We start from the raw sequence: 26,337 nt of genomic DNA, 5'->3' as shown, positions 1-26,337 counted from the left end.
GCTGATGTACCTATAGTAAATATATGCAGTGCAATATCATCTTCTACAAATACAAATAGATAGGAATATCAAAAGGACTAAGATATTTTTCACCACACCAACTGGTAAAGGCCCTCTCGATTGTTCAAAAACGAATGAGAAAATTGCATTTTATCCACAATATCCACATGCAAATTTTGAGTTCTTTCCTTATGTTAGAATTAATTTAACAGGTTCTTATAATCCAAAAGAATTAATTGGGATACAATTCTGCCCTAAGATTTGTAGATGGAAACAACCCTATTGGGCCAATTACATCCACACTCGCTATGGCCCGATCTCAGGACGTCGTGCCCTAGCAAGAGTATTTCTCCGATTCATCAAATATCAGCACATCTTTCACAACATTTGACATGTAAAACTACTTTGTCTCTGAGTTGCCTATTACTTCCACACTTTATCAAGTGAAAAATATTATTTTTCATTTGACCAAATATCAGCACATCGTTTACAATATTTCAAATGTAAAATGGTTCTTATGTAAAAATATCAAACATCGAACATTTTTGGCAATTAGAGACAAAGTATTTTTTACATTTCAATTATTGTAAACGACGTGCTGATATTTCGTGAAACGGAAAACGATTATCAGGCACGAAATCGGGAAGTGTTGATGTAATTGGCGCTTAATTGTCAAAAATGTTCAATGTTGATATTTTTGCCACGGAGTTAGAAAATAATATCTCCATGATTTTGGCATGTGAATATTTTATATACATACTTTACTCATTGATATTTTTTTTACATTTCAAATACTGTTGACGATGTGCTGATATTCCGTGAAACGGAAAACGATTATTAGGCCCGACAAGGCCTACCGCGAAAATCGAAGTTCGTCAATTTCGGGCATTTTTCTCATTCACTCTAATTACGTCTTAGTGAGAGTAAAAGAGAAAGATCCCCGCAATTTGCGAATTTCGGCTGACTTCGAGCCCGAATTGGGAAGTACGGAAGGTGGAGATAAGGAACGAAATCTCCATGTACCAAAAAGTGTCATCAAAAAGCTTTAAATAGGTGGCGCTACAGTACCTAGAGTACTTGAACAAAAAAATCAAATCATAGACAGCGCAATTCACTCCGTCAATAACGCCTAGGTTCTTAGCTACTCTAGCGCTACTCTGGAGAGATTTGGAACTATTATTTATAGCTGACAGCTGGACACTTGCAATAGTTCTACCATAAGAGATGCCATTCCTCTTAATTCCACACTGTTCCACACCATCGATGTATTTACATCGATGTTCCACACTCCATATTGGGAAGTGTGGATGTAATTGACAATTCAGCGCCATCAATACTGAAAATAATATCACTTAAAATAAAAATAACAAACAACTGTTAGGATAAATAAATAAATAACCGAAAACGTGTGTATTAATAACCTTAATTTAGTGTTGCCATATCTGTAAAACTATTTCAATATCCAACCAATTTCTAGACAAGAGTGACAGTCCAGTCCTCTAGTCTAAAAAATTAGATTGGTTTTCTTGTTGCGTCGCGATTTTATTTGTGATCGTGCAAACATTACATCCGAGAAGTAATTGTTAAAATTTTACTGTAAGTAGTTTGTTTTTCAAGTTACTCAACGGACTGTAGAAAGTTTTGGCAGAGGGAAACGCAACGATGGCATTGCGAGTTCATTTCTCCGTTTCCTAAAGTATACCCTTACCAATCATAATATAATACAACACAATCAAGATGATGTCGTCGGGGCAGGAGTTGTTTTCTTTGTACGACAGCTCACCTGATACGCTGTTCGACATTAGTATGAATTACATCGTTAATAATCTAAATATAATTACGACATTGGATCCGAACACTCGATGGCGTAAGTTGAAAGACGATGTGATTCTACCCTCAGAGATTTGTGAAAAGTTCTTGGAGGCATACCAGAAGAGCAACAGAGTAAGTGATAGCATAGCGAACATATTCCGAGACCGAACGCGCACCAGGCTGTCCGTGGTGAGACTTCGCAACTCGCGCATCACGGACGAGGGGTTCCGCTGCCTCATGGAGCACAAGCCGTTCGAGCTCGAAGTGGTCCAGTGCGAGTACCTCAGTCCTAGCTCCCTGGACATAATAAACAGCAACAGCCAAAACCTAGTCTCTCTAAAAGTGGGGCCTCTAACATATGTTCTCTCACAAGACGAAACTCTCTTCCGGCAGAGAGGATATATAATTGATGCGCCTAATTTGAGACGGCTCACCCGCCGAGGCCTGGCAGTATTTCCACTACTGCTTTTAAAGTCACTGACTAATCTGACACACTTAGACTTGTCTAAGACCACATCGTCGAGCACCATTTGGGTTTTAAAAGATATGAAAAACCTGCGATCTTTAATTTTGCACAGTGTGCACTGGACAAAGGATGTTATTGATTGGATAGCCACCTTGCATACTTTAAGACATTTGGATATCTCACAGTCTAATGATAGGCACGGGAAATATTTCAAACCAAATGATGTTTTGGCTAAACTTATAAACAATCTTACGCTTTTGGAATCCCTGGATATATCAGGGACTAATCTGGCAGGCTCTGGGGCGGCAGCAGTGTCCAACAGTGAAGGTACTTCAGATATTGACCAAGTGAGGTGTGATATACCTGGCTTAGCTGCCCGTGTCAACAGGCCTCTGGAGTTTCTGGGCCTGTATGGGACACACCATGGAGCTTGCAAAAGGCATGACATTCCTGCCAAAGTGGTGAGTTGATGTTGAACCATAACTGCTGTTGTTTTTTTTTATTTAATGTGGCAGTTACTAAAATAATGTTATATATAATTTTTTTTAGATAACGGGTGATGCCAATGTGGAACAAATCTTGACTGCTGCAGCTGCATACATGGAAAGGCCAGCTATTCTTACACGCGTCCTCAATGACCTTTATTACTTGTTCCGCTATGAGAACAATGCTTACATAGGCCGAGCACTGGCAGTGGTTCTAGATGCAATGGATCAACATGTTTCAGAAAAACATATACAGATATCTGGCAGGTCAGTGGAGCATTTGCCTTATTTAATATTAAACCTTCCTTGCTTTAAGAAAGGAACATAAATGTTGTTGTCTGATGGTCTATGAGATGAGTATGAGGTAAGGGGTCGAGTCAAATCTCATCTAATCTCACGTTGGGGAGAGGGGGGGTCTCGACAAATATCACGCAATTTATTCTCTGATTGAAATAAAAAAAAAATTATACTATTTTGGTCCATTTAATCCAAATTGTATGTACATGCTTAAACTAGTCGTAAATAAAAGCACGAACCAAATTGTTTTTTCTTTTTACAATAAACAATCCAACGCGTTTACGTAATAAACCCACATTCTGAAAAATCTCACGTGAGATTGGGGGACGGGGGAGGGGGTTGAATAAAATCTCACGACATCTCACCAAGGGGGGAGGGAGGGTCAGAAAATTGAAAAAAACACCTCACGTAATTTATGGACGCCCCCTAACAACAATGACATTAAATATTATTGTTTTTTTTCTAGTGCAACACTTTTCTACATAGTCAAAGGGAAAGAAAAAGGGCGAATAGGTATCAGGCTTAAAAAGCGAATAATCACTGCTCTCTTAGACGGAATGGAAGCTCACCTTGGTGATGACACAATGATGAGAAATGGCTGCCTCACATTGTGCCAGTTCAAAATACCAACAGATGTTGTAAGTACTAATTAATCATCAACTACAGAACTCTTCTATTCCAGTATGGCTAGCTTTGTTCCGAGAGATATTATCTCCCGTATCTTTCACAGTACTACTAAAATAACATGGATAATTCTAGCGCGCAACTAAAGGACCTGGAATATACAAATGCCAATCATAAATGATTGAATGAACTCACAAATATGCTTCAGAAAATTAGGGCTTAGCCATAAAACGTGCATTTTTGAAACTAATAAACATTTACAACATAATTTTTTTTTTGTAGCAAAACATACTATAACTTTCACTATGTAAATAAATAAATAAATAAATATTAATGGACATTATTACACAAATTGACTAAGTCCCACAGTAAGCTTAATAAGGCTTGTGTTGATATAAATATTTATAAATACTTAAATACATAGAAAACACCCATGACTCAGGAACAAATATCCATGCTCATCACACAAATAAATGCCCTTACCAGGATTTGAACCCGGGACCATCAGCGTCATAGGCAGGGTCACTATCCACTAGGCCAGACCGGTTGTCTATGTAGGTATTATGCTCTTGATATTCCTTTGTAATTTAATTGTTATTTGTCACGTTTCAGTTATTTGAATACGAGAGGGTAGTGCAAATCCTGCTGAATGGAGTGGCCGACGTGAACCAGGAAGGTTTCGTGCAGCGCATAGCGATATATCTCCTCAACTCGCTTGCGTGCCAGGTCGACGGCACCCAAAAGCAGTTCCTGGGCAACCATGGTGCGATAGGGGTTAGTAACCTTTTCATTCCCCATTGTTTCAAGCGGTGCCATTTTTGTAGGTTCTTATTTTATTTAACCATTTTATTATTAAAACAATATATTTTTTTAAACTGCATCTTGAGCCACACAATATTTTTGAGTATTTATTTAGTTAGTTGTTGGAATTGCTTGCTGTGTCTTATTTACGTTAGCTGCATATGCTCTTTTCTGGTCCATACAGTTTGTTAACTTTAAAGAAATTGTATGAACAGAGTAAACTGGCATTTTGTACATAAGTATGGGAATCCTTTCTGTAATGGTAATCCTTATTAAAAACACTTTCTCTATGGGACATATTAATATTAATAATTCGCGAAAAAGGAAATTATCATTAATAAAATAACAGAATTTTCTACAGAAAATAACTAACCAATGCAAAAATTTAATGCATACTAAAGCACTACAAGACCTGTGTTATAAATAAGTTATGTAGCCCATTGCTAAAACAATAATATGGCTTCAATAATTATAGGTCAAAAATGTCCTTGTCTATGCAAAACACCAACCAATACTATACAACCACAATTCACTATAATCACTAATCTGAATACAGGATAGGCAATTAAATAATTATAGGTATAGTGGGGCAGGCGCCTATTTAACAGTGTTTCTCTTTATTATTAAATCTAAGCAATGTGTCTTTAGTAAAAATTACAATTTATATATACATACATATCATCACCAGACATTGGAATCCGCGGGGCAAAATTGTTTGACAAGTAGGGAGTTCCTGTATCGATAAACTCAACTATCGATGCTAGTTCTATATACTAGTGATCAGCTTCTGGGTTTGGGCAGATCTGGGTTTGCTTGTAAAAATCATAGCATTGATAGTCGAGTTTATCGATATAGGAACTCCCTACTTGTCAAACAATTTTGCCCCACGGATTCCTATGTCTGATCATCACGCTTATTTCCCAGATTTCCACTTGCTACGATCCTGACATACCTTTTTCGCTTCCTTCACTTTCATAACATTCCTCATACACGCTCGTCGATGTAGGGTGCTCTTGACCTGGCCTTTCTTCAAAATTTCCCCGATTTGATCAGAGAAAGTCCGCCGAGGTCTACCCCTTCTAGCTCCCTCTTCTGCTTCTCCCTTATACGCTCTGTTAACCTTCTTTCACTCATTCTTTCCACGTGTCCAAACCATCTCAACAATAATTTATTTACATATATACCCATTTATAATTGAGCACATTGAAACGTAAGGTCGATACGGGTATATAGGTATGTGTGGCTGCGGGATAAGTGTAGCTGGCCGGCAGCGATCCGTAATTCTGTTTTGTCCTTAGTCTTTACGAAGTTTGTTTGTTTGTAATGTATAGGTATTCATTTTACATATCCCATGACTACTGACTGAGTACAGGAAAGGGCTTGACACGTCGCGATAGACGTTTTATGACATGATTAATCTGCTTTAATTTTTGTTATTCTGATTAGTATCATCAAGACATTATTAAGCCTGTATGGATTACAACCTTAAAAAAGATTAGTTTCCGTTAAATGACAAAATTCTTTAGTACTGCCGAATTTTCTTTGCCTTTTGTTTCTGATTTCCCTTCACTGATCCAATTGATTTTTCCCATCTATATTGGCCATATGCGATGTGTGTCCTATCTGTCAATCGATAAATGAAGAAACTATTTAGTACTAGCTACTTAAACATTTGTTTTAATAGATACACTTGCTTTTGCTTAGTTTTATGCCTTGCTTGCATTGCGAATGAAAATACACAATTATGGGCATTCCTTCTACCTTCAAGAATTCGTTTACTACAGTGGGGTTAGCTAATTTACTACTTACAAGCGTATAAGCTTATCAAACGTACATTAACATAAAATGGTATTGTATATGCATGATCTTATTCTTGAAATTGTGTGTGATATAATGACTATGGTTATTGGCTAACAGACGCTCTTCTTGAAAAACGTGATTTCTTTTAACGTTCGCTTACTCATTTTTTTTATAATTATGCTCGAATGTACTTTGGCAAATTCTGACAATATACTCGTAGATGTGGTTGGTTCTGTGTGTGTGCGAAGTTTGATTATCAAAATGAGGATTAGAAACGTCTCGAGCAATGCTGCAATCTTATATATGTATAGTGACCAATGAAAGTGTGTATCAGAAAATTATAATTCGACAGAAATCTGTTAAAATGACACTAATCCAGACTTCCCTATTTATATTTTAATGCGGATGTAACTCTGTTTGTCTGTCTGTCTGTATATCTGTTACCTTTTTGCTTAAACCGCTGAATCGATTGATATAGTATGGAGGTAGCGGAGATACTTTGAATCACGGGGATGGACATCATACAGTAATAAATAAATATTATAGGACATTATTACTCAATTTGACTAAGTCCCACAGTAAGCTCAATAAGGCTTGTGTTGAGGGTACTTAGACAACGATATATATAATATATAAATATTTACAAATACTTAAATACATAGAAAACACCCATGACTCAGGAACAAATATCCATGCTCATCACACGAATAAATGTCCTTACCAGGATTTGAACCCGGAACCATCGGCTTCGTAGGCAGGGTCACTACCCACTAGGCCAGAAAGGTCGTCAAATTGTTCACAGTAGTTGTTATCATAAAAATTATAATTCTACGCAGACGGAAGTCGTGGACAGAAGCTAGTAGCCATATAATAGTTATTTGTTTTAAAAGGGGGCGAAGTTGTTGTTTAACCTCTCGTACTATTATTAATATCCGAGCAAGCGAAATATTCCAAAATTCGAAAAGTGGAATCTTGAGCGTTGCGAGGGTTCCAAGGCACGGCGGTTAAACGAACTTTGCTCCTCAGAGAAACACTAACCCCCTTATTCATAAACGTGTACTAAAGTTACCGACGAAGTTTCCGACGTATTGGTATGATGGAAAAGGACAAACGATGATCAGCGGTATCGTAACTTTAGTACACGTTTATGAATAAGGGGGTAAATGTTTCACCACACCAACGCGAGGAAAATACTAACTGTAAAACATTACAAATATTCACCATATAAAATCAATTAATATGAAAATAACTCAAAATTTGCATTAGATTACTTTACTAATTGCTTGCCTGTCCACCCAGTAAGCGCTAATGATTACTTATTTCCAACGCCGCCTTTGCGGTTAAAATCACATACTGATCCGCGCTTCTGCTTTTCACCACGAATGAAACAAATGGAATTCTAGGTGACGTTGATTATATCATGCCGTTCATTATGTAACGCCACTTGCGAACTTTCATAAGCACAATTATTCCCACAGAATGTATGCGTTTGTAGTAAGTTTTCCCATAGCCTTTAATAATCCCGTTGACTTCAGTCTTATAAATCTTATAATATTAGAGTTTTAGTGGTATGATATTGAAAAAGCGATATTATACATTTTACTCCAAACCGTCATACTTTGTGCATAAAAGTGTTTCCATCCAATTGTCTATGAAGGGATATCATATATTTGTGTGTATTTATTTCCTTAGCATGTTCTGCCTACACAACTTGGCGGATTTAAAAATATAATACGTAAAATATAACAAAGTAGTTTGTTAGTTAAGAGTCCGCAGCAAGCTCGGTTCTCCTTGCAAACGGTTCTCCATACAAACGTCGTATGGTGAACCGACACATGATGGAGACATGATGACACTCCTCTTCTTAAAACGACTTGCTATATTGCTCTGAAACTTAGTACTTACAATAGGATAAGGTATATTATATGCCTGTTATTAGTTTATGTAGCTCTAGATATCATAATTCAAAAATATGTACATCGAAATCAAGTTTTTATACAGAAGTGGTTTTTGCTCTATTTATGTTTGTTTTATAAGCTGGAGCTAGATAAACTAATTACAGGATAGATATACGTCGTGTCATGGTATGTGCAAAGTTTCATTAAAATCCAACATGTAGTTTTACAATGAGAACGAAACTCCGTTTGAATGGGAAGGTGAAATCGGCCGAACTTGCTACGGGCTCTTAAGTTTTAGACGTGTGATTCTGATTGATTTTGGCTATTGGAGAAATGAAACTAATCACATAACATATAATGTCAAATATTCAGCCACTGCCCACTAAGAATTCCAAGAAGTATATTATTAACACATTCTCGTTTTCTTAGTACTTAAGATATCCATTACACGTTTGTATTGATCAGAAGTTATTAAGTATGTCGCCAGTCTACTCCCACCCGTGGCGAGCATGTTTGTATCGATATTGTATTAGGGGACGCTTTGTATTAAACACCTTTTGACCTTTACGCTGTGCTGTTATTGATATGTGTTAATACAATATTTTAAGTACATATGTCAGAAAGTTTTGAGTATGCCAGATTTATACATATATTACTGAGAATGATTTGCAATTAGAAAAGTACCTTCATACTTTTTACAATTCATTTTATTCTAGCGACAATTTATAAGCTTAGTTTTTTATGTACACAGCAGGTGACTGAAATTCCGAAATGAGCTTGGTATTCTTTTTTATTGACCATTAATTGCATTGTATTTCCATTTGCATGTAATATAACTATCGTTTTAAAATATTACTAAACTTAAGTAGCGCGAATTCAGCAAAAAGCAAATGCAGCATAAAATCAAAGACACGTTCTCGTAGACTCTCTTACGGGGAACTGTATTTATTTTAATATTCATATATGCAGCTGTAATAGTGTAGGATATATAAATATTATACTTTTATGGTAGGCCGACTTGGCCTCATTCTACCCAGATTGGTTGAAAAATACAAACGACACGGTCGAGGGGAGGAACCGAGGGGAGACCTTTACCCAGGCGTAGGACACTATAAATAATAAATAATTAAATATTTGGGGACAATTTCGATTTCAGATCGACCTAGCCCCAAACTAAGCAAAGCTTGTACTATGGGTACTAGGCGACGATATACATACTTATATTTATTTATATTTATTTATTGAACACAATGCAAGTTTACAGTGTCAGACCAATTCACTTACATGCTAGGAAAACATAAATTATAGTTAAATACACAAACATATTATGTAGTTAAACACATCCTTATATACATAGAAAACACCCATGACTCAGAAATAAATATTTGTGTTCATCACACAAATAAATGTCCTTACCGAAATTGGAACCAGGAACCATCGGCTTCATAGGCAGGGTCACTCCCCAATAGGCCAAACAACAATACATTAAAATAAAACTTAAACCAATTGAACATTTTATAAATGCACCAGTTTAGGTTGAGCTGCTGCCATGCAACTGCGAATGTGTTACGATCCAAATATTAAGTCGATAACATTAAGTTTTATTATGACATGACACAATGTTCCAGTCCCATTGTCCGTAAATCTCTGTTGTTGTATCACTCAGGCAGTCTCGCATCGGTCTATTCAGCCACCAAAACTGTGTTTCCCCGGTGTTATATCATAAATCGTCTATAGCAGGCGAAAGTATCAATGATGATTATGTTGCAAAAAACGTGTAATTTGCCATTATGTGACATCCGGTATCAAAAGAAATGTATATATACCTTTTTGTTTTGAATCTTTGTTTATAGAGAGAGAAAACAAAATTAAATAAGTTTCATAACATGAATAACATGAAAATAAATATGTATTCATTAGAAAGCTTTTATATGTAAGATCATGTGCGCAAGATGATCCATGGCTGTAGGTATATTAAACTGAGATTCTACTGAATTTGTGGCTCGCATTCTAGTACTTTAACGCCAATTATATACGGTATTCGCGAATCTTTGTCATATGCTTCATAATGTGGGTAGTACTATTACTCTATGATTATACGAAATAACACTTTAAAATGAGCTTATAAAACGAAATGCGATTACAGAAAATGTTGAACCTGATCGCCGACCGGCTGGAGCGGCGGCTATGCGACGACGTGCTGGAGGTGGCGTGGTCCACCATGTGGAACGTCACGGACGAGACCCCGCAGAACTGCCAGCGCTTCCTCGATAACCGCGGCATGGAGTTTTTCCTTGCCTGCCTCAAGGTTGGCTTCTTACAACTCATTACTTCGTAGTGATAGTTATCAACGTGCAGGCAAAAAGCGAAATTATTTTTAATATTACATATATATATATATTGTGTCATACACGACGACGCGTGACTTTGACTCGTATTTTCATGTTTGTAAAGGTCATATATGATAAACCTGCGCACCATCGTTGATGACACGAACTATATTACCTATACACATTTATTGAAATAAAACCGAGTAAATAACTTGAAATTTGTCCCACGGGTTGGCTGTCAGTTCGTGAACAACGTCGCTTAAAACGTCGATTAGAAAAAATATCAAAAGACAGCTAATTGACATTTCCACGTTTACAGAAGTTACAGGCAAGAAAATTAAGTGTTTAAAGGCCAGAGAAGGTTTGATAATGTCAAAAATTGCATCACTTTATTTATTTTAAAGCGAAAAATAATGTTGAATATTTACATGAATGGTTCTTTCTGCCAACCGTAATGTACTTTGCTATGAAAACTGTTTGATGATTACGATTACTATGAATTCATCATAATACACGTGTAAACGCATACGTTAAACTTACAGGTCGATTCACAATAGCTGGCACGAATGGAATGAATGAGTGAATGGAAATATCCATGTGCGTGTAACCAATAAAATGGTGGCTCTGACTGTATCCCGTTACAGGTGCCAACTTTCGTGAATCAACCTACACCTATGTCAAAATACTAGTTTATGTGACTGCTACATAATGCTGAGTTTTGTAATTTTACATATACCGTTTTATCTACACACACAATTATAAGTTAGAAAGTATGAGCTAGAGAGCGACAGAGCCAAACTGGAGTCGACCACAACTGCCATTTCGTTCGATATCAAGAAACATGCAAGATTTCTCTAAATTGTTATATTGACACTTCATTTCGAATAAAACGTCATCTCGACTGATGTTAGAAAAGAGGTCTAAAGGAATTTAAAGTGTGTGACTCCAACCGATGAACCGATTTGAGTACTTCTTTATAATAGGGAGTATTACGGCAATGTTCTGCCTCCAGAGAGCAGCACTAGTACATATTCTAAACGATAGAGTAACTCATACATACTAGTCTTAAACAAGTATCGTTATTTGCCTCTTAATCGCTCGAATATGCAAGATTGATAGAGACGCAGATAACGGAATTTTAGTAGGCCCTCAGTATGTGCTAGAGGTGCCCTATACGCAAAGTTTTGCGTAATATTCCCTATGGAATGGGTTGTCTGTCGACATAGTTATAAGATATGTTTCAACTAGATGGCGCTGTTCTATTTTTTTTTATGGATTTAACGGTAATGTTATTATTACCTATGTGACGTAAATAAACCGAAAATTCGCCTAGCCTTTCGACGGTCGTTCATTTTGAATGGATAACCCAGTGTAAAGCTAACTGGTTCTAATTGATAGATCTTATTAATGGCATGTTTGTTTGTCGCAGAGCTTCCCAGATAAGGAGGAGTTGTTGCGCAACATGATGGGCCTGCTGGGCAACGTGGCGGAGGTGGCGGAGCTGCGCCCGCAGCTCATGAACAAGCTGTTCCTGTCCGTGTTCTACGAGCTGCTCGAGTCCTCCAGCGACGGCATCGAGGTACGATGCGATACAATCTACGGAGTTCTCCAGCGACGAAGTCCGTTCAATATGTACCTTATGTCATCCGGACCATCATCTTGTCACATTCATTTAACCTTTTAACCGACAAAGACTTACAGACGCGCATGGTTACAGTGTCATGTCCTTCGTGTATTCCGATAGGGTTTACGATGGCACGTTGCATAATAATAGGTGTGGTATTCAAAGGGCTAAAATTGCTCATTAAGTCATTAGTTTTGAATACACTGTAAAAACTGCATGGTAAATATACAAATCATGACTCTTTTGGGATTCTTGTAGTATGAATGCTTCTTTTGCAGAAAATTAGCACTAAATCCTTCTTTCAAAAATGAGTCAGCAGAAAAATAATGAATTTATATTATGATAACATTATTCTCATTCCTCTCGGATTCTTTTTTGTTGTCCACCTCACATGACCTAGTCAGTTGGCGTTGTTCATAAACGCGCTTTAAGTTTTAATTAGATATTCATCTGTCAATTGACTTACATTTTGTAAGAAAGGGATGAAACAAAAATGAGCTGTTTGAAGCTTATAAAGTTTAGTGAAGATGCTTGTTATCGACGTTGCGTGCAGGTGAGCTACAACGCCGCGGGCGTGCTGGCGCACATGGCGTCGGACGGCCCCGCCGCGTGGACGGTGGACGAGCCGGAGCGCGAGGCGGTGCTGGCGCGCGTGGCGGCCGCGGTGGAGCGCTGGGACCTGCACGCCGAGCGCAACATCAACTACCGCTCCTTCGAGCCCATCCTCAGCCTGCTGCACGCGCACCACACGCCGCAGTGCCAGCACTGGGCCGTCTGGGCGCTCGCCAACCTCACCACCGTCTACCGTAAGCCCGAAACACCGAACATTATACTTACTTAAACATACTTACCGGCAAAATAATAACAAGTGCTTATTGTAACTTGCAATCAGTGTCTGTCGCTCCTTTTGTGACATGAAATATGTAAATAAAATGAATATATTTTAAGTTCTCATTTTAAGTGAATTGTACAAATTCTTATGAGAATAAAGAATCTTTAAACCGAACATTTTTAACAGTCGGTTTCTCTAAACCGTCTGGCACCGTTAAAACGTTCACTAAATTTTATTATCAGCGACAAATAAATAGTGACGACTAAGTGTATACTTGATGCTGACTGTATGGGAAGTCTCATAGTTGCCTACTGAGTGACGTTGGTCACTTGTGCAACTGGCCCTAATTAATGCTTAATCTTAATCAGTGATGTTGAGTGTTTTTGCCCGCCTGGGATATATGCGCCCCTTACGTTGTCATGGTAGTCTTCGGAATTTAAGGGTTTTATAGTTAAAGGCTTGTGCATAGCGGGTGCGTGTGCGTTGACTTGCACATGCGCGTGAGCTAACATGTTAGATCTGTGCACGCACACGTCACGCAAGCGGTGTGCCGACTCTTGTATATTTCTGTACATTACAACGAGCACGTGCACATGTACGTCTACGCACACGCATCTGGTGTACACAAGCCTTAAAAGTCTGCATCCCATAGACTAAAATTTTAACTAAGCATTCAAACTATGAAATAAATCCCACCCACCGAATTAAGAACCCTTTGCTTTTTTGAAGTCCGTTTAAAAAAGGGAGCTGAACACATATAAAGCTTAAAATTCACGCCTTTTTTTTACTTGAAATGATAACTAAATATTCCATTTAATTTTGTTGGCTTGTACCTTATATTATCTTGCGATTCACCCGAGTAACATTTTAATTGTTGGTAACATTTCAGCGGACAAGTACTGCGGCTTGGTGGAAGCCGAGGGCGGACTCAAGCTGCTGGTGGACCTGCTGAACCACCCCTCGCCGTACGACCTCATCAAGGACCTCGCCTGCACCGTCATCGGGAACTGCGCGCGCTACGCTAACCGCGTCGCCCCCGCGCTGCCTGTCCCGCTCTCCCCGGACAATTAACTAACGGAGTACTTCGAGGACATCAGTCCTCGGCTAGAAGATTAGCCCCGTGCGAAGAATAAAGGTAACGTAGGTGTCGGCAAATCCCGGCTTGAGAATTGAGACCCCTGAAAACTAATATGTTTAATATACTTGCCGACCCCTGTCTTATCTCTTTCATCGCCATTCGCCTCATACAAAAATGTCACTATTACTACAAACTGTCGAAGTCAAAATAAATTTCTTGGATTATTTGCAAGCTAATTATAGATGGCGGTGCACGGCGCCATACAATTTATAGTCTTCTTCAGCACACCAGCGGGTAAAGACTCTATAACAAGATAATAGGGTTGATTGTTCAATAACTGATGAGAAAGTTGCGTTTTATCGACATGTGGGGCAAAGTAATCAAATGCAAATTTTGAGTTGTTTGCTTAAGTTGGCTGGTAGAATTAACTTTTAAATGATGATCTTGAATGATAAAAATTAAACAACCTTCATTTTGAATTGATTTGCTTCGATGTTGTTTGATATTTACAGTTAGTATTTTCCTTTTGTTGGTGTGGTGAAAAATTTTGTGTTTCACTCGGTGGCAAAATTTGTTTAACTGCTTTTGCCTTGAAATCCTCGCAACGCTCAAGATTCCATTTTTCGAATCTTTCGCTTACTCGGGTATCAATATTGGCACGAGAGGTTAAACAATAACTTTGCCCCCTTGTAGAAAGTCGACTCCCGTCCGATTTTCTCATTTAAATTTGAAATTTGATTAATTGAAATAATATCAAAATTCCAACAACTCCAAAACGACGAATGCCATCTGAAGAGTGCAATAGTTATTTGTTTTACAAGGGGGCAAAGTTGTTGTTTAACCGCTCGTGCTAATATTGATACCCGAGCAATCGAACGATTCCAAAATTGAACCACGAGCGTAGCGAGTGGTTCGAGAAGTGGAATCTTGAGCGTTGCGAGGGTTTCAAGGCACGAGGATTGAACAAACTTTGCCTCCGAGTGAAACACAACAAATTTCACCACACCAACGCGAGGAAAATAATAACTATGAAATACCAAAAAAAAAACAAACCAAATCAAATCCAAATGAACGTAATTAAATATTTATCATCCAAAATCATAATTTAAAAGTCAATAAAATTCTACCAGCTAACAAATGGAAACGACTCAAAATTTGCATCTGATTACTTTGCCCCACATGTGGATAAAACGCAACTTTCTTATTAGTTTTTGAACAATCAAGAGGTCCTTTACCAGTTGGTGTGGTGAAAAATAATTTACTATTTAATTCAACCGCGAACGTACAGTCAGCGTCAAATACTTTGTAGCAGTCAAAGTGGCCAAATAGTTCGGTACACCATACTAAATATATGGTGTACCGAACTATTTGGCTACTTTGGTTGCTACAAAGTATTTGACGCTGACTGTACACCTAAATAGGACAGTGTACTACGACCAAAACATGGGACGGAAAGAGAAGTCTAACTACAGAATTGCTGCACCTTGTTTTGAATACATTACGACATTATTTGACAATGTGTCAACATGAACATAACCAACAAAAGTTAATAAAGTAACTTGTGTAAGTAATACACAATTATTGGGCTAGATGCTCACGTTCGGACCATTTGCTCTTACTCGGCGATATCGTTAAATTTTAAAACTGTATCCTGCTTTAGGTGTACCTGTGAGAATAGATCGTATCTACCCATGATTGTCATGTTGATCGTAGATACCCATGTCTTTCACGAAATTTTGTTTCGATGTATTGATGGATTGTTTCTAGGTAATACGGGCACGACACCTCGCTCCTCTTTTAGGCATTATTGGCAAACAAATTCGTTGCAAAACCACAAACATAAGTTACATCGAAACTTGTCACCTTATTAAATTCCTCTGTCAAGCAAACTACCTATGCTGCACTAAACATAGTATAACGCAATGTAGTAGTAGTACTTATACACACCGAGATGTTGATCGCAACAGAATAAGATTTGAGCTGACGACCAGAATATAAGATGTAACAAAAGTGGTAGTAGTGTACCTTTTTCTTTGAATGGCGAATGTACCGCTTCAACGGTGAACTTGCTGCTGTATACAGTTCTGCAAATACATATTTTTACAAATTATGTTTATCTGATGGAAGTTTTAAAAGAAACTGAACCAATAAAAACATACTTGCAGGCGTTTTCGTTAAATATTTAGAAATTAAATTGTAATATTGGGTTCTGAACAGTAGTTTTAACTTTCTTATAACAAATATACTTCACGTCGTGGTGCCAATTTAACAAGTAACATGTATTATTTAAACAACTGTTTTATGTCAATAACAGTTGAGGTTGATAACTTTTTTGTGCGGTTGTTTGATGTTATACTAATTATCAGGACAAAATATGGAGTAAAAATAGTCATACATTCAAAAATCTTACTGTATTACCGTAACAGACTTAATGTTTTACAAATATTTTAGTTGTCAATGTCGTGTTACACCATGCTAAAAAAGGAACGTGGTTGAATTTACCTAAAACTGAAGGGCAAGTATGAATTTTATGAGATGATTTTTTCGACTAAGGTCTTTGTCTTTTGGTTTGTCTAAAGGTCTTTGTTTCTTTTATCCACAGCGGTCAGCTCCCGTCTTCACGGCACGTGCTAAAGCAACAATGTCGTTAAAATATCTTCTCATACAATTAATACTATACATCTCACGAACTTTGTGGCGCCACGTAAAAGAACCAGCAATACTGTAGAATCGATAATATTGAACCTCAATTGGTTTTATTAAGTTTAGTGAACGGGATAAATAGTTGTGAACTTCAGCAGCAAGTCATCGGACACCCGCCAGTAGCGGACTGCGTGGCATCGACCATGGCTCTTTTCCGCAGGAATTAGTTGTAAACGAATTTATTAATGGGATTTGAGCCGCAACCCCGTGTCGTAAGATTTGTGTTAGTCTAACCAACTTAGCATAGTCTACACGAGCGAGGCCACTGTACATCTAATCGGGGTTTTATTATAGCGTTGAATCGAGCTTAGTGACACGTTTCATTGCTTGGAGATTTGAGGCATCGATGACGGAGAAACCCTGTATGTGATAATGAAGAATAATGTTACAGTCAATTATAATACATTATTTGAAATATGTTTGCAGTCGGATATGACAATTTGTTTAAAAATGATGGTTAGTAAAACGCATATTACTCCAAGCAATGATTGTGTAAGCACATTTAGATAAATCTACACATCTACTTGTCTGTTGAAACCGAAACAAAGTATATGTAACACATTATATCGTTTATTCTATATGTACACTAGTGAGTTATTTTTAGTGTTTATATATTAAGTGTATTGATTGTGTACATACATTATGATAGTGTAGGCATATTTATTTCAATTCCTTCTATAATAACAAAGTATTAATACTATAACACTAAACTGTGTTTTAAAATAAGTAAATAATTACGCCTCACATAGTGCTATCAAAACAATATGTTGTAATTACTGTTATGAAACAAAATTAAAGAAAAAATCAAAACCTTATTCATATATACGAGGGACGATATTGAGACAGTTGATATGTCTATAAATTGAATGAATTCAACTGTCTCCCACATCGTCATTGACAAGTTGTTGTTTGTAAGGAATGCAGTAAAACCGAACTATTTTATAGCTAGGAACGTGGTACCAACAATGACACAGTCACCTGACCATTCGTAACCCTCATGGTCAGTGGTCAGCTGGGTGACTTGCTGATAGTTAGTTTATAATACCACCAATCTAACTGCAGCAGATCGGATGGAATATATGTAATAAGTATTCCGTGCCGTGCAGCATTCGGTATCTAGTGTTGTATACTCCTATATTTTCACAACCTTGTTCTGGACACCGTTATGCCTAAATTACGATCACGGTAGATTTTGACACCTACGTACTTAATCCAATTATTATATGGCTAAATTTACACCTCTGCCTGACAAAACTGATGAGTCCCGTTCGATCATGGATCACGGTTGAACAGCAAGCCACGAAATGGAATCGACGTAAGTACCGCCATGGTACCGCTACTAAGTTCAGTCAGTCCCATCTACAGCATTACCGCTTAACTCAGAGAGGTTCGTGAAGTAGTTGAGCAGTAGGCAGCGGTTACCAAGTAGAAGGTAGCTTAATCAGGGACTGTATGTAGTTTATTAAGTATATTTTTTTACTTGCAGATCATAAAACCAGCCAGCACACAGGCAAATCCTCAACCAAACTAGTATTCGTCCATTAGAACTCATCATGAGTTAAGCGGTAGACCTATTCTTGACGCGGCCAATGATGATCTGTATGACAATTCCTTTGGGTAGACTTAATTTAAAAAATAAAAGAGGTGTTTACAAAATGTTTATTACTTAATTGTTGTTGTTACATTTCTGAATAAAAAATGTGTATAGTACCAAAAAAGTCCAAAAACATTTAACATTGACAGTTATTCAATCATCATTGTATGATCATTGGCCGCGTCAAGTATAAAATATAAAGACTATATTGTATTTATAGAATACTTGTAATAACCATCTGGAAGGACTTTATAAACAACTTTAATGTCTTCTAATGTAACGAATTGTAAATACTTTTATCAGGGCGTTTCTAAGGGTTTTGTGAAAAAAAAAACAGTAAACTTCAAATGAAACAAAACTGTTGTTAAGAAACTATGATTTTTAGAGTAACTACAATAAAAAGCTTCTTTTAATTTATATATTTACCAGTTTTTTATATTATTGTTTCTGTGGGAGTGATAATAGGCAGCTTCTTCTTAGCGCAATCAGTGGGAGCTGTTTACTGAGCTTTTATCATAATATCTGCCTGCATCAGCCCATCACTTGCTGGAATTGTTAAAGTTATTAGGCCGTTCTCCCGTTCCCTTTGCCACTCTTGATTTGAACTCAATAATAGTCCAGAGAACGGTACTGCAGGACGTTTGGTGCACTTTCTATACTCTTCGTCAATTACCAAATGCGATTTTTTGTTGTACGAAGAAAATTGTGTTTTTTGATTTGAGCTAGAATTAAATAACTCACATTTTCCGTTACTTTAGCTATTCTAACCCTAACCTTCGTACGAAAAACTGAACTGAATTTGGTCAACACAAGCATGTAGGATGTTGCAAATTTCCTTGCGAAATGGAAAATACCAATTTTCATTGATATCTTTTATTAGAATAGAATAGAATTACGAAATTGCAGTCGTTTGAAATTTACAGTTGTTTTTCGGTTCAAGCCCTGTCCTTTATTTTAGATATACATATATTATTAAAAATTATAAATATACACGTTTTTATTGTAGTTGGGATTTGGCGGAACGTGCGATAACGACTCCCGGCCGCGTATAATACTAGTTAACTTACATTCTATTTTTCGATCATTGTAGGTTAAGTTCCATACGTGTATGTACTTATGTAGCGATGGTGATTAGTACAGCATGAAGCGGTACACTGGCGCGGCTTGCACGTCTTACTGCGTCTCGCGTGTGGCACGGGCGCCACTTATATGCAAGTTGTATAAAGAGTTGCAGAAAGATGTGCTGTCTGGTCACTGACGGTGTCGCTCTATTATTGTATTATATATGTAGTAACAGAAAAAAAGAGCTAATTTTGTTAGAGTAGTGTGCTAACTGAAATTATTCAATCAATTCTAATGTTCTTATTTTAGATAATTTCGTTCTCCATATTGGGTGGTTATTGCAACGTGAATATCTGTATCTTTAAACAGCTCTATAAAAACTACCTACTTGATTACAGTCATTAGTGCAGTTACTGCAGTTATCATTTCGGTATGCTTTTTAGTCCCTATTTCAAAAAAATATAAAAGACAAAAACGTCTTTTATATTTACTTCAAGGAAATTAGTTACATTAAGGAAAATAACACTGATTCACTAGAAAAACATATAATGTATCAACTTCGAAAAATAGTACATTGTGCAACGAGGGGGCTAAATGAAATTTTGGATACGAGGGTGGTGATTCCTGACAGCCGCAGGCTGGAGGGAATTAAAGACCCGAGCTTGCAATATTCTTACCCCCGGAGTTACACACAATGTTTTTCATCACACTTGCGAAGAATAAACTAAATTTTAAACAAAATAATTCATAAATACGGTGACATATCAAACATTCGTCCGCCATTTTATAATTTTTTGGCAGGTGAGGCATCGAAGCCACAGATCTATTCGGCATTCAGCCAAGATTGAAAACATATTTTAAACGGCTGTTAAATTAAATAAATATTATAGGACGTTATTACACAAATTGACTAAGTCCCACAGTAAGCTCAATAAGGCTTGTGTTGAGGGTACTTAGACAACGATATATATAATATATAAATACTTAAATACATAGAAAACACCCATGACTCAGGAACAAATATCCATGCTCATCACACGAATAAATGCCCTTACCAGGATTTGAACCCGGGACCATCAGCTTCGTAGGCAGGGTCACTACCCACTAGGCCAAACCGGTCGTCAACTTAATCAAATTAAATAATTTTAAACATAAACACCAATATCAAATTATACACGTCAGTATTTTAAAAGTAAAACTCATTTATGCTACTTGGTTTGTATGAATAAGTGACATAATTAAAGGAAAACGCTATAACTCCCTAGGGAGTTATATATTTTTTTCACAATCCATAACTCCCGCGGGAACAAAATAGACGTTTGTTCTTCAGCACACCTGCATGAAATAAGATCTTTTTCGAGCAAGTGTGATGAAATATATATACCACATCAGTAAAATGAAGCCACATAATACTTGGATAATCGTACTGCGTACCCACAGAATTCTCACTATCTAACAGGACCGATGTATGGCAGCGAAAGGTTGGCACGAATCATGTTGGTTCTCCCTAACGCATGGCGCCGATGAGGCGTTTTTATCTCTATGTCATTGCCTTTAATTGTTAATCGGAGCAGCCGTGAGCGCAGTGAAATACTATTGATAAGTAAGAAATACTATTCCTTAGTTAGGGAAGTCTAGAATATGAACAGTAATTATGTAGTTAGTGTCATCCACGATGACGCGCAGATTTGTCAAATCTAACCTTTAACCCTTTTCCACGCCGCACCAATCTACAAAATTTTGCCAAAAAATTCATATATTATATTCCATTAAATCCAGCTCTGGTGATTAATTTGAAGACAAGTCACATTTTCCGAAAGTGCAATCTAATTAGAACCTTAAATCGGATGGGTAAGCTTGAAATTCTATTGGCGCATATGTGGTCGATAAATCGTACTATGCCTGGAAAAGGGTTAATAACATGAGATTACAAGCCAAGGCACGCGTCTTCGTGAATGACGCGATGTATAATGTACTATCGTGGGCACAGTTAATTGGCCTTTCGAAATCTTTTTTGCAACGAGATAACTTCTACTAGTGATCTAGTCCACAGCTGAAGGTATTATCTAATAAACTAAAAACAATATGAGTATTGCAAATAGAAAATATATTCACGCGTCCCTGTTATTGTGTGCCTGTTAGTTCTTAAGTAAACTTAAATATTTTGAATGTGAAACGGCATCATTTAATCGAGGTTGTCACAGTTGGATATCTTGAACAAGGAACGTGTTGAAGTTCTGACTGTTGAAATTTACATTGTAGTGTAAAAGGTCAAGGTGATATAAAATTATTCCATCAGACGTCTTGGCGGATATGATAACAGGACAGGACTCGGACGTGAATATTTTTTTATTGTTGTTTAGGCGTTATGAATCTAAAACTCGACTTTATGGTTTGAAAATTGTGTCCGTGAACCGATGCAATTCATAAGTAAATTTAACAATAATAAATTACATACGCATAGAGCGTCATGTACTCGTAAAATACGAAGTAGGGGGAAGTATGGAGGATTCGTACACTTGTTACTCTAATTATTATAAGACTAAAGCTAATTACTATTGAAAACAGTATGTTGAGTAGTCTAATAGTCTTATATTTACCTGGCTTTCATAATAATTAATAATACACTTTTGGTGTTGATACTAAGTGGCATGTCCACTGTTTATGTAAATAAAAAAATTTGTTTATACGAAAGTCCCTACTCGGCAGGTAGCATTTAGTTCATACCGCACATCTATCTTCGCAGCATATGTATCCATCGCTTGTCATTGTATGTGCGTATTCTTCACACTTTTCCCTATTAGTTTTAGATCATATTTTGTATTTTTTTAACTAGATCTTTGTCTCCAATGGAATTGAAATTATGATGTTTCTATAATTGTGTTTATTTAGAAAATAGAGTAGGTACGATACTTAGCACCTACTCTAATTGACCTAGCACTTGTAATTTCTATTCTACATTTGCATGGACCTTATACAATTAATTTAAGATTCTTAGCATACAATATTAAATAAAATTGTAATTGTGATCAGCGTTCTTAGATGTGAGAATTATGGTATATGCATATAACATTTTTATCGCTGTAGCTTCGTTTTTAGATGATTAGTTAGAATTTACAAATTTTCGAGATACATCTTCGAAATACATCTAATTATCGAGCATGGAGTGCAATGCGATGTAATTATTTCATTTGCTTTGATTTCGTCACCTGATATTATTTTAAAGCTTTGTTTGTATTTTTGTTTCTTGTTATAAAATCATTCTCTTCTAATTGTTTAAACAGTTCAGTTGTGCTTTGTTGATTAAGTAAAATTTTAGTAAATAGTACAGTCAGCGTCAAATACTTAGTAGCAACCAAAGTAGCCAAATAGTTCGGTACACCATATATTTAGTATAGTGTACCGAACTAATTGGCCACTTTGACTGCTACAAACTATTTGACGCTGACTGAACCAGAACCTTGAGTGTTGTTTGCTAATGCGATTATTAGATTTGTTTTTCTGACTGCATCATGTAGATGTTATATATCGTATATCTATATTCGTGCTTGAAGCTCCTTTGTTCAATATCTGGCAAATTAAATAATTGTTCCGCCCAATTGTTAAAATAAAAGCTGTTTACGCTAGTTATGAGCAACTCTTGTAATTTGATAATCACATGTGTCCTAAACATGAGTTTAACTATTATCAAACATTGTTTCATTTTTTTTATTATATTAGGAACTAAATAGCCTAAAATATATACTTAAGTTATTTGTTAGATGCATCATCTCGATTAACTTTATTCCTTTAATGTTAAAGCTGTTATTTATATCGAACACACTGTCTTTATTAAAGGAAATGTCGTTTTAGAGATTGCATGTTTTAAATAAATAAATTATTTAAAGTTAGTCTTTTATTTTCACATTATGGTAGCCAATCTGTTGGCCACCACACCCGTTCGCGTGAACAAGCGTTAACATGGCTTAAAAGAGAAAACGTTTTTCCACTTCTAAATATTTTTCATTCTCCATGATTTTTTAGTATGTATTGTTATTGACACAATGAAAAACTAGGTTTATATAATAATTTTTTTTTTTTCAAATTTGCAATACAATTTTTTTTTAAGATCCCGGTAACGATTTTAGAGCAAAAATATAAAATAGATAGATTTATAGTCGTTGAAATTGTACACCTTTTGTTACGTAATATCTAAATAACAAGTATTGGTTTTTATTAGCACGTCTTCTCATCTTGCCTTTTAATAATGAGGTTGCAAGCATGCATCCCCGGCAATATCTAACGAGAAGGGACAGTTTTTAAAAAATCATTTAAAAATTATGGTGGTAAATTATACAAAATGATGTATAAGAACAGTTTCAGCAAATGTTTAGATTATTTAAGTATCAGGATTACGTTGAATTCAAATCGATTTTCAGAGAAATTGTTACTTAACAGTTTTGAATGATTATGTCTAGTGAAATTGTCACTTGTTTTGAAGTAATTTCTGGAGAAAATTGATTTCGTCTAAGTTTCATTTACTCTACTTAAAATTTATAATAACAAATATTTAGTTTATTAAAGTTGAAGTACATGAAATGAAAATTTTTAGCAGTCCCAAACTTTACGAAATTTACAAATAAGAGCTTTAAAATCAGTGCTTTCCGCGCGTTTACCTAAACGTCCATCAGAGGAAAAAAATCATTACTAATTAAGTGAATCTGTTTTCAAAAAAAAAAATTAAAATGAAAGATAACAAGACGTGCTAATAGAAACCAGTACTTATTATTTCTAATAGTTAACAAAAGATGTACAATTTCATCGACTAAATCTATCAATTTGACATTTTTACGACTAAAATCGATAACGGGCTCTTAAAAGCGAAGCCTATAAACCTAGAATATATTATGCTGATGCGATCGACATCAAAATCAAAGTGATTGTTAAGATTTACGAGTTTATTGTATTTTCCCCCGAAATGGAATTTCATTCAAAAAGTATCGTTATTTCGTTAGGATGACAAAGCTATTCTTCCCTTTTTAAGGACCATGAGTTCAGGTTCTTCTTTCACTGAGCTTGAGGAAGAAGATGTTTTTGAATTGTTATTACTTTTAAAGTTGCTTAATCAGGTTTCGAATCGATGAAGCTACTTAAGAAAGGCCTCAAGATTGCTATTCATATTTTTTGGCAATATGATTTAAAAAAGCGCTACGATTATTCAAAAACTCTTCTGGCTGAGTCCACGGCACCCTAACTACGAGTACTTCGTGTACCTACACAGATTTACTGTTGTAACCTAACCTAACAACACAATTTTGATGAATTCGAAAAATAAATTACATACTCGTACATTAAAAAATTATGCTCCGTTTGGGTACTTACAGAAAATGTATCTTTTGTTACCTACTTTCAGGGCTAATAGAGGGGTTATGATGGATTCTGGACTTATTTAACTAGTATTCCTGAAGATACTATACCATACATTTGGAAGAGAAAAAGTTTACCTTATTAAACTTATCTTTGTTCATAAGTATATTTTTCAATACGATATCTGATTTGAATGAAATGAATATAGGCTATAATAGTAATAGCCCTGTCCGTAATGAGAAATCGGCCCCAATAGAGTGTGGCACGACCATATCCGAGAACTGGTGGCGAAGATCTGTACTTAAGTTCGTAGTAAGGTACGTCCACAAGACCGTAAAGGAGAGAAAGCTTGTATACTAATCCTATAGATTAAATATTTCCGTGCAAGTAAATGCTGATACTGAGAACGATCGGAGATGGTGCCCTTGACATTTAGGGCCACTTGCACCAACCAGAGTTAGCCACTAACTCGGACTTAACCGTTAACACAGACTTAAATTGTACTGGTTAGTGGGCTAGTGGCTCTTAGTGCCGCACGCTTTTACCGCTAGCGGCGCTAGCAACCACTAGGCTACCAACGCTTTGTATGAGTATCGTCTATCTATATAATATATGTCTATACCATGTTTTTTTTTTAAATCCGCTAACTTCGGGGTATGAAAATGAAAAAATAACCGTAAGGTAATCCCGAAACTATTGTTTAACATTTACAAACGTTGTTAAAGTTACCCGTTATTAAGTCCCGAAATTAATTCGATGCAATCAAAGGAGAGTCTAAAATTACTTTGGAGTAGCCAAAACACATAACTGAAACTGATAGTCCAGATTTGATCATTGTACGAACCCGCCCCACCTTCCCCTACTTGCGTTTAGTAGCAGATGTATAAACTCAAACGGAACACTAATCAATATGTAAAGAGGCCCTAAGGCAAGTATACACGCTCGTTGGGACCTTATTAGATAAAAATAAATCATTGATAGTATCTCCAAAATGGAGTTAATTAGAAAACCGGTTTCTTTGAGAGAGTTACTTAATTTAGACTCAGGAATGCACCCTTGAAAAAAAAAGAACAATTGTATCGTCTCAACTAGGTAAAATAATTACAAAAATTAAAACAATGATCATAAAATTCCACCTATTTATACTTTTTAACCGACTTCAAGATTTCAAAAGAAGGAGGATTTTTTTTAATGTTTGTAACTCCATAACTCCGTCATTTCTGAGCCGATTTTGAATTTTTTTTTGTTTGAATTTATATAATATACCTACAGATTGGTCCCGTTTTTGTCAAAACTCAGTTCTGATGATGGGATCTATGAAGAATCGAGGGAACTCTTCAAATGTGAAAGGCATACATATATTAGTGATTTTTATATTTTCTTTAACAAATCAAGCATTTACGTTTAAAAAGTGACATTTGATGAAGTGGGACTGCTGATGATCAGAATGGAACTCTTCAACCACGCATAGTACACGTATGGCAATTTGTTCTGTTTGCATGTTTGTCAAGCAGTTAGGTTTACAAGGCACATTTTTATATTTCTATCCTATTTAGTTTTTTAATATATATCTGGTGCCTTAGAT

The 26,337-nt window shown here is 36.3% G+C and overlaps 1 protein-coding gene across 2 annotated transcripts; it reads left to right on the top strand.

Moving 5' to 3' along the window:
* Positions 1 to 1,286: 1,286 nt before the first annotated feature.
* Positions 1,287 to 23,292, top strand: LOC133515340 (protein zer-1 homolog). 2 transcript variants are annotated; one of them, XR_009799012.1, is made up of 9 exons: positions 1,287 to 2,739; positions 2,828 to 3,030; positions 3,527 to 3,698; positions 4,297 to 4,458; positions 10,330 to 10,491; positions 11,943 to 12,092; positions 12,691 to 12,943; positions 13,859 to 14,104; positions 18,237 to 23,292. XR_009799012.1 is itself a non-coding variant. In XM_061847840.1 (8 exons), the coding sequence occupies exons 1-8, from the start codon at positions 1,738 to 1,740 to the stop codon at positions 14,038 to 14,040; spliced, it is 2,286 nt and encodes a 761-aa protein (XP_061703824.1). In that variant the 5' UTR covers positions 1,287 to 1,737; the 3' UTR covers positions 14,041 to 23,292. The 2 variants fall into 2 exon arrangements, 1 of the variants encoding a protein (XP_061703824.1); XM_061847840.1 differs by having other exon boundaries at positions 13,859 to 23,292.
* Positions 23,293 to 26,337: the final 3,045 nt, after the last annotated feature.

The sequence above is a fragment of the Cydia pomonella genome, chromosome 1 (genome assembly GCF_033807575.1).
Source record: "Cydia pomonella isolate Wapato2018A chromosome 1, ilCydPomo1, whole genome shotgun sequence".
In the NCBI taxonomy this organism is placed as follows: Eukaryota; Metazoa; Arthropoda; class Insecta; order Lepidoptera; family Tortricidae; genus Cydia; species Cydia pomonella.
Note: the sequence above shows the minus strand (reverse complement) of the source record. Positions and strands in the feature narration are given on the sequence as shown.